This window comes from Solanum pennellii, chromosome 6, assembly GCF_001406875.1.
Source record: "Solanum pennellii chromosome 6, SPENNV200".
Lineage (NCBI taxonomy): Eukaryota > Viridiplantae > Streptophyta > Magnoliopsida > Solanales > Solanaceae > Solanum > Solanum pennellii.
The window spans coordinates 45069501-45083209 of NC_028642.1; the positions used below are offsets into that span (position 1 = coordinate 45069501).

Genomic DNA, 13709 nt, shown 5'->3' on the forward strand with positions numbered 1-13709 from the left:
AAATAATATGTCATCAGGAATATTTATTTATGAAACATGAAGATATGTCATTTATAAATGTGACATCCTAATGTATTTTAATATCTTGTATATTAAATATAACTTATAAAAAAATAAAATCATATCATCATATCATATCATATATTATTATAAGTGGGAAGCTCCCAACTTAAAAGTTGAATTACTATTTTGTCCTTATTTTATCTCTAAACTAAATAAATATTAATATATAATTAATTTAATATTAAATAATATTTTTTTATTTTTTTTCATGCCTCTAGACACAATGGTTCAAATTCTNCAATGGTTCAAATTCTTTTGGGAAATAGTTACAATGAAGAGGAAAGACCAAAAGTTGTATTTTTCTTAATAAATGTGTATATCAATTCTTCTTTATAAAAAATCAATTTAATTTTTGCTTGGAACTGTGTCAGTGATTATTTCTTTATCACCTTTTGTTGTTAATAGAGAAAAGATATACAAGAAATAGTATAGACACTAAAGGTAATTTCATTTATATTCCTTTTTATTATTTTATTTATTTAATCTTGATTTTGTTTATTGTATTTAATATATTTTCTTTAAGTTTTTGATCTTGTTTTCATCAAATTGTGCTAAGAATCTGTAATACAATTTGTTAATTTTGTGTGATCTTTTTAGTGTTATGTGCTTTTGATTCTTCTTTCTTAATATTAGATTTTGATGTATTCTTTGAATATCAACTTTTTTATTGGTTTTATGGTATTTGATATGCTTAGCCTCATTGTGGTTTCAATCTAGACTAGAAGAGGTTTACACCGTTATTATTTTATTCTTGTGTGGTCTTGTTAATATGTTGTACCATTGAATGTTTCTTTATATTTATTTTTTGACTATTTTTAGTAATTTTGAAATGTATTCTCGAGGTATTGCTCAATTTTATACGTTATGTGATAGTTTTCTATTTTTTACCTTGGGATTTCAATTTTTGTTGGTTCTTTGACGAACTTTTTCATCCTTTAAGAAATGTAGTTATTACTGTCAACACATAGTATAGGATCACAGAGACATTAACTTTCAGAAAGTCATCGTAGTAATGTCACTTTTATGGTAACAATTAAAATAATAAGGTTGAACCTCACTTTTATGGTACCAATTAAATTGAAAAATTGAAAAGTCATGCCTATATATAATACAAGTGTATGTAATACAAATGACCAGTGAATAAATATATGGTTCTCATATCTATATTTGATAATAGGGTAATATTACTTGATGTTTCAATTAATTCACAAAATTTGGAGTATACATGTCACCCTTCATTGATTTAAGTTTATGAGTATTTTTCTAAAAAATCTACTTTATGCCTCATTTATATATTTTATACTTGTGTAATTTAAAAAAATGGAATATTAATTAATAGGGTACACGTGCGTGGCACGTGAGCAAAGACTAGTCATATATTATTATAAGTGGGAAGCTCCCAACTTAAAAGTTGAATTACCATNTTTGTATTTTGTATGCTCAAATGTTCAGTTTCACTATAGAGACAAACAAAATGAAATGCCTAACTATCTTTCTCATGTGTACCCTTTCTTTTTCTTTTCTCCGTACTTATAATTTTTTACATATACATTAATTTTCATCTTTAAGAATGAATGTTATAAAATAGGATGTTTACTCTTTTCTTTTCTTTTTATGGAAAAAAAAGGTGAAACATATAATATTAGATTAATGGTGGATAAGTTATGTATGACAGAATTAAATTTTATATAAAAATAGTAGTTATTCATAAATATCCTGATTTTTAAAATATAAATGATAAAACTTTTTGCATCTTAGTTTTAAATATTTATAGTTAACTAATTAGTTTAAAGTGTTTGTGGATAAAATTTAATACGATACTTAAAACACATTCATTAAAAAAGTTGAAAGATTTTGTTTTCCTTCACTCAAAGTTAATCTTACACTATCTAGCATTATTCTATCAATAAAACTGAACTATCAAGAAATTTAATTTAGATAGTTGTTATTTTTCCTTTTAGCTTTGCAAACTTATTTTTTGAATTACAAACAAAGTTTATTTTATTAATTTCTCATATTATTATCTCGATGCATTCACTTGGAGGTCAGAAAATTGGAGTGTCACAATTAGTAGTAAAACAAAGTAAGAAATTTCAATTAGACATATTTTATTATTCAATAGTATTATCTTTTAAGAAATAATACACTCATGGGTTACACGCGCAAAGCACGTGCTCGGAAACTAGTATATATATATATATAAGAAAACCTTACGCCCGCCCATGTGGCGCCACCAAGAACCAGAATTTCCTTTTAAATTTATTTATTTTCAAAACTAGTCTTTCGCTTTGATGAAAAGTTGTAACTTTTATGAAAAGTTGTGACTTCAATAAAGAGTTACGACTTTCACGAAGAGTTGCGACTTTAATGAAAAGTTATGACTTTTATAAAGAGTTGCAACTTTTATCAAAAGATATAATTTTTATGAAAGGTTGTGGCTTTTCAAAGGGTTACAACTTTTTCAAATAGTTATAACCTTTCTGATAAGGCCTTAAACATTTGTACAAACTATCCTTTGCATCATAACATTTAAGATGTTTTCAGATTTGTATCATGATTTTTCCTTCAATTGTTTTTTTCTACTTATAATCTAATTTTTTCCAGGTGTTCTCGGCTTTTGGATTTGTCCATAAGATTACGACATTTGAGAAAACTGCTGGATTCCAGGTCAGTATGTTACTGAAGTTGGATTTGGTTTTGTTATGTTACTGACCATTGATTCAGCTGATAAATCCACCACTCTCCCTTTGGAACCTTTTCAGGCTCTAGTGCAATTTTCTGCTGCAGAAACTGCCACTTCTGCAAAGGATGCCCTTGATGGAAGAAGCATTCTCAGGTGATTGTGGATTTATATTTCAGATTGAGGAGTAGCCCAACTGTTATGGATCATTTACTGTAGATGTGTGCACATACATTGGGGCTCGACATCTTTGAAGAACTTTTATAAGAATCTATCAAAGGGGTACACGCATGTTCCTTGACCATTCCATATCTCATTATATATTCACATTTAATGCTCCTCAGGTTCGTTGTAATTAAGCAATGTGGCCTGTTTACTGCTAAAATGTGCAGTTTAGATGTTGCTATTAAACCTATTCGTAAGTCACAAATGGTGATCTTGCAACTTCTAGTTTAAGAAATATTTGCTGATCCCAGTTTAAAGGTGCTTGTCCAGAAGAGACTTTTTCTTAGATTTGCTATCCGATGCGCGTATGCCCAAACACTTCCTTTTCTTTTCCTTTCTGAGACAAGGGTAACTATATATTCACACCAAAAAATTCATTTTCCAAAAAATGATGAATGGAAACTTACATCCCACAAAGATGTGTTGTAAAGCAAAAAAAGTATTGCTATGTCTTTATACCCGTCATCAGTTGTTCAACCTCAGTACATATTAGTCCTACTTAGTGTGAGACAGAATAGCCATTGACGGTGATTGACCTATATTGTCATTCTCTTCTGTGTTAGGTATTTGATTCCAGAACTGGGACCTTGCTCCCTCAAAATAACATATTCTGCACATACTGATCTGAGTGTGAAGTTTCAGAGTCATCGTAGCAGGTAGAAATGATCTCTCTCTCTCACACACACACACATACACACACACACACAGAGGACATCCTCCTGTCTTCCCCCTTCTTTCTGCTAGATAGACATTCATGATGATGGCTTATTCCACTATTGGGAAACTGGTTGTACATTTGCATCTTTATATCCTTCATCGCTCATACTCGTGTTATTTCCTATTCTTTTGGGGTCTAATGACTACTTTTCTCGTTTCTTTAATCACCATCTTTCATATGGTTTTGATTTAGGGACTACACCAATCCTCTCCTTCCTGTTACTCCCTCAGCCATTGACGCAAATGGTCAGGTAATCAATTGGACACAACTCTTTGAGTGTGGTCATTAGTTGCATGGAACTATGGAAGGATGTGTTAGGATTCTGTTTTCTATCTTCCAATTTCCTTGTTTGTATATTCTTGATTTTATCTTTTTTGATTAGTCAAAAAGCTTCATTAAGTAAGAAGGACTCAGTTTTAAGCATGCGACTCAACCATATTCATCTATCAACTTCACTCTATCTCTATCTATCAAGCAAGATATACTCTCTACACAAAAAATACAGGTGTTACAAAATATATAATGCCTTGCATATCGTATTTTGCATTTTGGGGGCTACATTAAGATAATGCATCTTCATAGATATTATGATTTAAGTGGTAGAGCATAGCAGTTTGCATGCTTATCTTTTGTATGATTGGTACACTTCTAATGTTTCTGTGCTTGGGGTACATTTGTAGTTGATTGGCTGATATTGTGATAAAATGTTGGTTTCTTTCCTTTGAGATTTATTTCATTCATGTTTCAGATCAGTGTGGGTTTAGATGGGAAGAAACTGGAGCTGAGAGGAATGTTCTTCTAGCTTCCATTGAGAACATGCAATATGCTGTAACCTTGGATGTCCTACACACAGTACCCCGCTTCAGTTGCAAAATAAATTTTTGTGCAGTATGTCGTGACCTTAATCCCGAGTTATTCATTGATTCATCTGTTTTAATGCATGGGGTTCAGGTTTTTCGGCTTTCGGCCCTGTGCTAAAGATTGCAATGTTTGATAAGAATGGTGGGGTTCAGGCTCTGATACAATATCCAGGTGAGATGAAAATTTTCTTCTTTTCAGAAGTGTGTTTTTCCGCTAAAAAGTCATTAGTTGCTTGTTTTGTTGTTGGTTCAAAAGTATTTCTAGCAAAGAGGCCAATGATTGTTCTAAGCTTTATTTCATATCGAATTCAGCAATGAAGTTGTCCTTTGTTTTAGGTATAGATATATTGACTGGAGAAGCTTTAGTGATTATTGTACTTGTATTTGACCTCAACTGTGGATTGTTACCTTCCTAACAATTAGTCCCCCTTTTACTGGTTTTGCATTACTGAAACTGATTCAGTTACCAGTATTAGGAGTACTTGTATGTTAAAGTAAGCAATAAATGTGATGTGTTTGCAGATGTGCAGACAGCCGTTGTTGCAAAGGAACCTTTAGAAGTACATTTCATATATGAAGGAGGATTTTGTAAGCTTCATATCTCCTACTCTCGCCACACTGATCTCAGTATAAAGGTAAAAAGGATCATAGAGATTTATTTGCTAGAGATCGTAGGAGAAGTTTATAGGAGCCAGTGCAGAGTTTAGCGTCAACCATCTCCTCACTAGATGTTTTTCTCCTATTTGGAAAGAGTGGTCCACTAAATTGCATGCTTTCTGGTCTAATGTTAGGTGAATAATGATCGCAGCAGAGATTATACAATCCCGAATGTCCCTATGATGAATGCCCAACCGCCTATGATGAACTCTCAAGTTCTCAACCCTCAGTCATGGGGCAGCAACCACCTTCGGTAGGAGGTCCAGTTGTTCATCCATACAATGGGCCTACACAATATGCCCCAGCCCCTCAAGGTTTTGGTGCACCTCAGCATTCAGCAGCAGGCTGGAACTCACCTGTTGGTTCTGCACCTCCACAAATGCCAATGCAGACGCACAATCACCATTACTCTATGCCAGCAAGTGAACCTACTCAAATGGGTTATGGGATGATGCCAATGCATGGACAGAACGGCCTACCACATTCCGGTGGAATGCCTCCTTATCATCCACAATAGCACTAGTGACAACCCCAAATTTCTAGACCAGGATTACCTTTTATTGCAGCAAGATCTAAGCCAAAATGTTTTCTAGTATTTTTGTCCAGATTGCATATGTTAGTTCTTGTTATCTGTCTCATTTCTTATTCCCTTCTCTTTGGGTGTCTTCATTGACCTATAGGACCAATCATACTTCAATGCCTTTTGATTGGTGCTAAATATGAATTATATTATATTGTCATAGCATTTTATCATGGCGTGTTTTGAGATATATATATATATATATATATACTGCTGGCTTGACTGATTGAAAGAACTGTTACGTTTAATTTTCTCAAGTGTATGTAAGATAAAAAAAAGTATATTATATTTTCCCAGACAAAAAACTGCTCATGTGGAAGTTGCAATAACAAAAATAGGGGAAATATTTAGCAGATCAATAAAATCTTAAAAAACTCTTGAAATAAACAATCTTGTCATTGTGGCCAGCTCGATGTTTCTTTTTTTTTTCTCATGTATGTACCGATTCTTTGATAATCCCTCATCCTTTATTACTTATTCACTTTTAAATTGACACAACTATTAAAAAGATAATTATTGATATAGGTGAGTTTATCATTTTACCTCAATTAGTTATGAAGTGTGTGAAATTTTTCAAAAAGTTTTACCTTTTTTAAATTAATCAATTGAAGGTATAATAGGTAAAAAAAAAAATTTCATTATCTCCCCTCTAAGCCTTCTATTTCACTTCTATTTCATCTGCTATTTTTTAGGAATAAAAAAGGATACACAGATAGAGTACAAAATAGACTTTATCCTTTCTTGATTTGTAAAAATAAACAAGTAATTAGGGACAATTATAAAAGAAAAAAGTGGATAAGTAATTAGGGAAGGAGGAATACTAGTTTTCATGGATTTGTGTTGGCTAATTCATATGATTGTAAAATTTGCTAGTATTATATTTGGCATAAACAAGCATTAATTAACAACTGTCCCTAAAGAAAGGGTCATCTTGAGGAAAATTGTGTCTTTGTAATCACAACAAATTAGTAGTATCAATTCTGCCTCAAAGTCGTAGATAGTTGACAAAAATAAATGGAGAATAGTGCAAAAAAAGTAGATATTGTCAAACTCAGGGATCATGAGGATGAGGTGCATCAAACATGTCGTGATGAACAATCAACTAACTACGTTGACTATGCTACAAATAGGATCAATACACAATTTAACTCAACCAATGTCTTTACAACTATTACATTTATTTATGAGAAAAGAGTTTCATATACCCCTCAACTTTGTCATTTGGAGCTGATATACCCCTCCTTATAAAAGTGGCTCATATATGTCCTTACCGTTATACAAACGGCTCACATGTACCCCTACCGTTACAAAATGGCTCACATATGCCCTTCATTTAACGGAAGTTAAAAAATTAGTGTTAAATTTATATTTCTTACTTCTATTTTTTTTAAAAAAATTATTTAGGCGTATATATGATTCTTCTATCAAAGTTCAAGGTATATTTTAATTTTTTTCATACATAAATTATTTTTTGACTTCTTTTATTATAATTATTTGAGTTTCTTCTTTTTATTTTGTTTTTTTCCTTCATTCCTTAGTTTAAAGAAAAAAAATTTAAACTATTTTTTTTCTGTGTATTGTAATTTAATTTCGTATTCGAAGAAAAAATTTGGTCATCTACAATAAGTTTCACAAGAATATTAGTGAAACATAAATAAATTTGATTATCAAAATAATAATTATAAATTAGTCATTGAAATTAAAAAAAGTCAAAAAAATATATTTGAGGAGGATTAAATTTACTCATATGGGATTATATTTTTTAGAAAAAAAAAATAAAAATTTAGATTAAAATTATTATTTTTTCATTTCCGTTAGAGGAAAAGGGTATATTTGAGCCATTTGTTTACAAGTAGAGGTATATGTGAGCCATTTTTATAACGAGAGATATATCAGATACAAAGTTGAGGGATATATCAGATTTTTTTCCCTTTATTTATTTATTTACGATAATAAACACCCACACACGTCGGTGATTTGGCTCACGGGGGAGCAAATCAAACTTACTGTGCAAGTCAAACAGCAAATCAGTCAGGTCAAATGCCTTGATTTTTTGTTAACTTGTGCAAATTGTCTTTGCTCATTGAAAGGCAATTCTATTCGTTAAGTGCTGTCTTTTAACACCTTGTCACTTTAATTTTATTGTATCGTATCATTGAATTCGTTATTACGTGAACGAACGACTGATTTAACGTGATACAATTTATCATTTCAAATTTGAAGTTGAATAGAAAGAAGAAACCTGGAAGAATCGAAGCAAGCGCCGGCGTGCTGTATGATTTTAAGAGACAGCTGACAGTCACCGGCCGGTTAGAAAAGTGGGTCCCGGTAAAGCTAATAAGTAGGACCCACAAAAGACACTCTGTTGTGGATCTTCCACTTCCCACAAACGAAATCTGGGTGGGACACAAGTTGAAAAAACCTCCAAATCTTCTTCTTCTCTAAACTTATTAGTACTTGATTCATATAATACCACTTCTTTTTTTGGCTTTCATGAGTTCCAACTCTCTTCACTCCCAATACACAAATATATTCTCTTTTTCTCAGGTGAACTAACTGAACATTACCATTCCATTCTGCTTTTGGATCGATGTGCGACGATCTAAAGTCAAATCTGCCCCACTTTGAGTTTTTTTCCAAAGAGGTTAGGTAAGTTTATATTTGAACTTTCTAAATTTTAACATATATAAAATATTTATAGAGTCGACTCTAATTGATTCCGGATTGTGCCATGGTTCCAACATTATATTGGTTATTATAACAATGTATCAGTTTAAACAAATTCTCATAATTCATATTTATCTTCCTGCAAATAATTTATGATTACAACTTTGAGAATTAGCAAGTGTGTGATGTTTTAGAATTTTATAGCTGATCAAGGTGTTGAATTTTTTTACCCTTTTTTTTTTTTTGTTGCAGTAAGTACTCTGATGTAGAAATTTGCCTCTAGAATGATTTTGGAAGTTGATTTTCTGTATTGAGCACATTGATGCATTGGCTCAAGTTATGAATCACCGACAAGAGGAGTTCTCGAGGTCAGATTTCTGAGAACCTCAGGAAGCCCCAGTTTTTTTACTTTCTCAATCCAGGTTACACCTTTTAAGTAGTTTCTGTTTGATGTATGCTATGGGAATAGAGAAGTAAATAAAACTAAACTGCGATTAAAGAGAATCATGAGTGGAAAGTAAACTAATTCTGGACCTGAAGGGAAAGAATTGAAAGCCTGGATGGCCTTCTCTATATGAAATTGGAAGTCAAGAGAAAATTAATAGGAAAGTTCAAGCACATTCATGTTTTGTTACTTTATTGGTAACTTTGATATTTATGAAAATGATCAACCAAGTTAATCTGAATAGTTAGCATAGATGTTGTATAACTGTGTGCACTAATTTGCTGACATACTGCCAACTTGCATTTCTAGTACTTAAATTGGCTGCCTTGCAGATTTCACGGTTGGAAATCAGAGAAAAACTCTGAAGGAAATTTTCATGATAAGGATGGAGTGCACCGAACTAAAGTTGTAATAGCTTCCAATGAATTACATAAAGGCTTGGAACCTGGTAAATGGAGGGCCAAAAGCATAATTCAAGCCGTAAAATCCAGTTTAAGTGGTTTTGTGGAAGAAAGCTTGGGATCCAACAAGAACATACTTGATCCTCAAGGACCTTTTCTTCAGAAGTGGAACAAAATATTTGTATTATCGTGTGTAATTGCCATCTCCTTGGATCCTTTGTTCCTTTACATTCCATTGATTGATAATGACAACAAATGCCTGGGGATAGACAGAACATTGGAGGTTACAGCTAGTGTTTTGCGTTCTTTTACTGATATATTTTACTTTCTTCATATTGCCCTTCAATTTCGAACTGGTTTTATTGCTCCTTCTTCACGTGTATTTGGAAGAGGCGTTTTAGTTGAAGATGCTTGGGAGATAGCAAAGAGATACTTGTCCACGTACTTCTTGATTGATATTCTCGCAGTTCTACCACTACCGCAGGTGCAACTTACTTCCCTCAAATTGTTTCTTTGTTTGATTGAATAAAGTCTTATTCCATTGCAATAACACATGGTTGGTAGATCTTGTGAGAAGATTATTCTTGTTCAATCACGGATATTAGATTTACATGATATGGAGCATTCTTGCATTGCATGTTGGCTTTTACCTACTTCCTATTTGTAAATAGAAGTGTATGTTCAGTATCCTTCTATGTATTTTCAGGTTGTAATTTTAATTATAATCCCTAAGTTGCGGGGTGCAAGATCCCTGAATACCAAGAATTTGCTGAAGTCTGTTGTCTTTTTCCAATATATTCCAAGGGTCCTTCGAGTTTATCCTTTATATAAGGAAGTCACAAGAACATCTGGCATACTCACTGAAACAGCATGGGCTGGAGCTGCTTTCAATCTATTCCTTTATATGCTTGCCAGCCATGTAAGTTTGCAACAAGCTAGAGTTACCATTCTGATGGATATGCTACATACTCTGTTCTTTAATTTTGTGCTACCCGAAGTTACCTATGGATGATTCTATTTGAAAGGCGTCATTTAAAATTGAACAATTGGTATCCTAGAAATAAATTTGTAGATTTTCAGCCATATTAAAGTTTTTCCTGGCATACAAGCTTATGCTATACCAGCAGATATCACTAGTATGCTGAAATAGATACATCATTCTCTATTCTATACTTCTGTGGACTCGTTAGGCTGAGATTTGAGTGACTTTCTGCTCTTTAGGTACTTGGAGCCTTTTGGTATCTGTTCTCTATAGAACGTGAAACTACTTGCTGGAAACAAGCTTGTGCAAATTCCTCTGCCTGTCGTCATGCCTCGTTTTATTGTGATGATAATCATACAGGATTTAAAACGTTGCTGAATATTTCCTGTCCTATAGAGACACCAAACACAACGCTCTTTGATTTTGGGATGTTCCTTGACGCTCTCCAATCAGATGTTGTAGGATCAATGAATTTTCCACAGAAGTTCTTTTATTGTTTCTGGTGGGGTTTACAGAACTTAAGGTATGCTTGCACTCTATGCTTACTCTTTTTTTTGTGTGTGTGTGTGTGTGCAAATTCAAAAGAATGTTTATTAGATCTTTATAAAAAGTGTCATTCTGCTTAACCACATTTGCATGTATATGTAGTGGTCATTAACCATCTTTTTAAAGATCAAGAAGGAACGTATAGAAACTCAATTTTAGAATAGCTTGTGGCTTACATATGGTATGCGTAGCTTGAGCACAGACTTAGCAATGCTGGAACACTGGTTTTTTTATTGATTTTATAATGTTTGAAATTTGTGACCATCTCATCTAATTGCTCAAACAGTTTGCAAGAGTATATTGTTATCTATTAATTAGCTTTGCAATGCGTCATGTCAAGTGTAACCTAATTCATTGTGTTTTTTTTGGAGTTAGCTAGTGAAAGAATTTAGGTTATCATTACGTCATGTCCGTTGATAATTTTGGTTCGGTTTTCCTGCTTGAATCTAATTTTTAAGCGTAGAAAACTGATGAATTCTTTCCTCTCAAAGAAATTGGGTTAAAAAAAGGAATTGGGCCAAATCAACAAATAATTTTATAGAAATGTTTACAACATTAAACAAATAAGAGCACCAAAGACTCTTATTCCCCAACATAGACAAAAAATACTAGGTGACTTCTTCTCATCTAGCCAAGCATGTAACCTGTTTTGGTGGGAGGTAGCAAGTACCTTGTACTCTGTAGATAGTCGAGGCATGCACCTGTGAACTCCTGTTAGAATTCCGAGTTGTGTCTTAAAAAGTTCAGTTTTGTTTGAGTTTTCTGTCTGTAGTTTTTCTAACCTAACTTTGATCCTTTATGTTGCAGTTCCCTTGGTCAAAATCTCCAAACAAGTACCTACGTATGGGAAATTTGCTTTGCAGTTTTCATTTCCATCTCCGGCCTGGTGCTATTTGCCTTTCTCATTGGAAATATGCAGGTAGCATTGTGGCTTTCGTTTTTATATTCACTGTTCTGGAAGTTCTTAAATGGCATTGCCACGGTATATGATCGAGCCATGAAAATAAAATCTATCAAAAGATTCTACCAAGAAATAGAACTTGTATTGCAGAGTTCTCATTCTGGTGTATGACACCTACTTTCTCTGTGATGTTGCAACCTGTTTAATTTAGTCCACTTGAAACATCAATTTATTTGCTGTAAAATTTTGGTTCATCTTATGTGAGTAAAACAATCCCAGGCTGTAATAAGCTATATACTTGTTTGTGATAGACATGTCTGCAGTCCTCAACAATGAGACTAGAGGAGATGAGGGTGAAAAGGCGAGACGCAGAACAGTGGATGTCACATCGGTTACTCCCTGAGAACCTCAGAGAGCGAATTAGGCGCTATGAGCAATATAAGTGGCAAGAAACAAGGGGTGTTGAGGAAGAAAATCTGATTCACAACCTTCCCAAAGATCTCAGAAGAGATATAAAGCGCCATCTTTGTTTAGCTTTACTCATGAGAGTAAGTTTTGTTACTGTTGCTCTTTGACTGTGTTTCACCCTTATTTTGCGAATACAGATGTGATTTATCCCTCTCTAATGGTTGGCATCATAACTAAGATGAACCTTTTGCTTAATACACAAGTGAGATTTTCCGAGAGTAATATAGTGTAAGATCTCTTTATCAGTTCCTGATTTTGATTATGCATGAATATTTTAAGGTGCCAATGTTTGAAAAAATGGATGAACAACTCTTGGATGCACTATGTGACCGACTCAAGCCAGTGCTCTACACCGAGAACAGCTACATCGTTCGTGAAGGTGACCCAGTTAATGAGATGCTGTTTGTAATGAGGGGCAAACTACAGTCTGTAACCACTAATGGAGGGAGGACAGGTTTTTTCAACTCAGAGTATCTAAAAGCTGGTGATTTTTGTGGAGAGGAGCTTCTTACTTGGGCTCTAGACCCTCATTCATCAACTAACTTACCTATCTCAACCCGAACTGCACAAGCACTCTCAGAAGTTGAAGCATTTGCTTTAGTGGCTGATGATTTGAAGTTTGTGGCCTCTCAGTTTCGAAGACTTCACAGTAAGCAGCTCCGCCATACTTTCAGGTTTTACTCAGGTCATTGGAGAACTTGGGCAGCTTGCTTTTTACAAGCAGCATGGCGCAATTATTGCAGGAAGAAGGTAGAAGAGTCTCTTCGTGTAGAAGAAAGCAGATTGCAAGATGCATTAGCAAAGGAAGGTTCCAGTTCACCAAGTTTTGGTGCTACCATCTATGCATCAAGATTTGCTGCTAATGCACTTCGCGCTCTGCGACGAAATAAAGCAAATAAAGCAAGAGTGCCAGACAGGATATCACCCATTCTGCTTCAGAAACCAACAGAGCCAGATTTTACTGCTGAAGATAAATAACTGCCAGTAGTCAATGTAATGTGTGATAAATGATTTTGAGTGGTATTTTTGGCCATGTTTGTTGTGTATAATAATACACTTACAGGAGATTTCTTCATGCCTAAAGGCTTGTTGGAATAAAAGCAATGGTATTTGTACAAAAGAAATGATGATTCTACTCTTTCACCAAATTTTTACAGAATCCATAACTATGACTACACCTCAAATCCAACCAATTGAGGTCAAACCACACAACCTCAAGATCCATTTGGACCTAGTTTATTCTTGTGCATGTATTCACTGGTTGTAAGATTTCCTTAACATTGATTAATTTCACGTTGATCGTTATCATCAACTTACTGCGATCCCCTCCTTTACCATCCATTGTGACTGTGCTAGTACACTTGATTTCAGCCTAATGCTTCCGTCCTCGGGCTTCAACTGGGTTACCAATGAAACGACTTGGAATAAGCCATTTAACTTAAGCCCCAGATCATCAGAGTGCACCAGATCTGTAAATTCTTTATTGGGCATTACTATGGATTTGTCTCTTCATAAA

General features: G+C 33.7%; 1 protein-coding gene and 1 pseudogene across 1 annotated transcript; both read left to right on the forward strand.

Annotated features, from left to right (window-relative positions):
* The first annotated feature begins 2212 nt into the window (after positions 1 to 2212).
* Positions 2213 to 5828, forward strand: LOC107022353 (annotated as a pseudogene).
* Positions 5829 to 7864: 2036 nt separating this feature from the next.
* Positions 7865 to 13341, forward strand: LOC107023139 (cyclic nucleotide-gated ion channel 1-like). The gene is made up of 8 exons (XM_015223722.2): positions 7865 to 8432; positions 8703 to 8818; positions 9228 to 9780; positions 10003 to 10215; positions 10518 to 10801; positions 11632 to 11743; positions 12037 to 12273; positions 12473 to 13341. Exons 2-8 carry the CDS (start codon positions 8790 to 8792, stop codon positions 13169 to 13171), a joined length of 2127 nt encoding a protein of 708 aa, XP_015079208.1. The 5' UTR covers positions 7865 to 8432; positions 8703 to 8789; the 3' UTR covers positions 13172 to 13341.
* The last annotated feature ends 368 nt before the right edge of the window (positions 13342 to 13709 follow it).

What these genes read in the sequence shown, in the direction of transcription:
- LOC107023139 (XM_015223722.2), top strand. Translation starts at nt 8,790, where the DNA reads ATGAATCACCGACAAGAGGAGTTCTCGAG. An exon ending in CAGTTCTACCACTACCGCAG is followed by an intron (nt 9,781 to 10,002) that starts GTGCAACTTACT and finishes ATGTATTTTCAG; the next exon opens with GTTGTAATTTTAATTATAAT. An exon ending in TGGGGTTTACAGAACTTAAG is followed by an intron (nt 10,802 to 11,631) that starts GTATGCTTGCAC and finishes TTTATGTTGCAG; the next exon opens with TTCCCTTGGTCAAAATCTCC.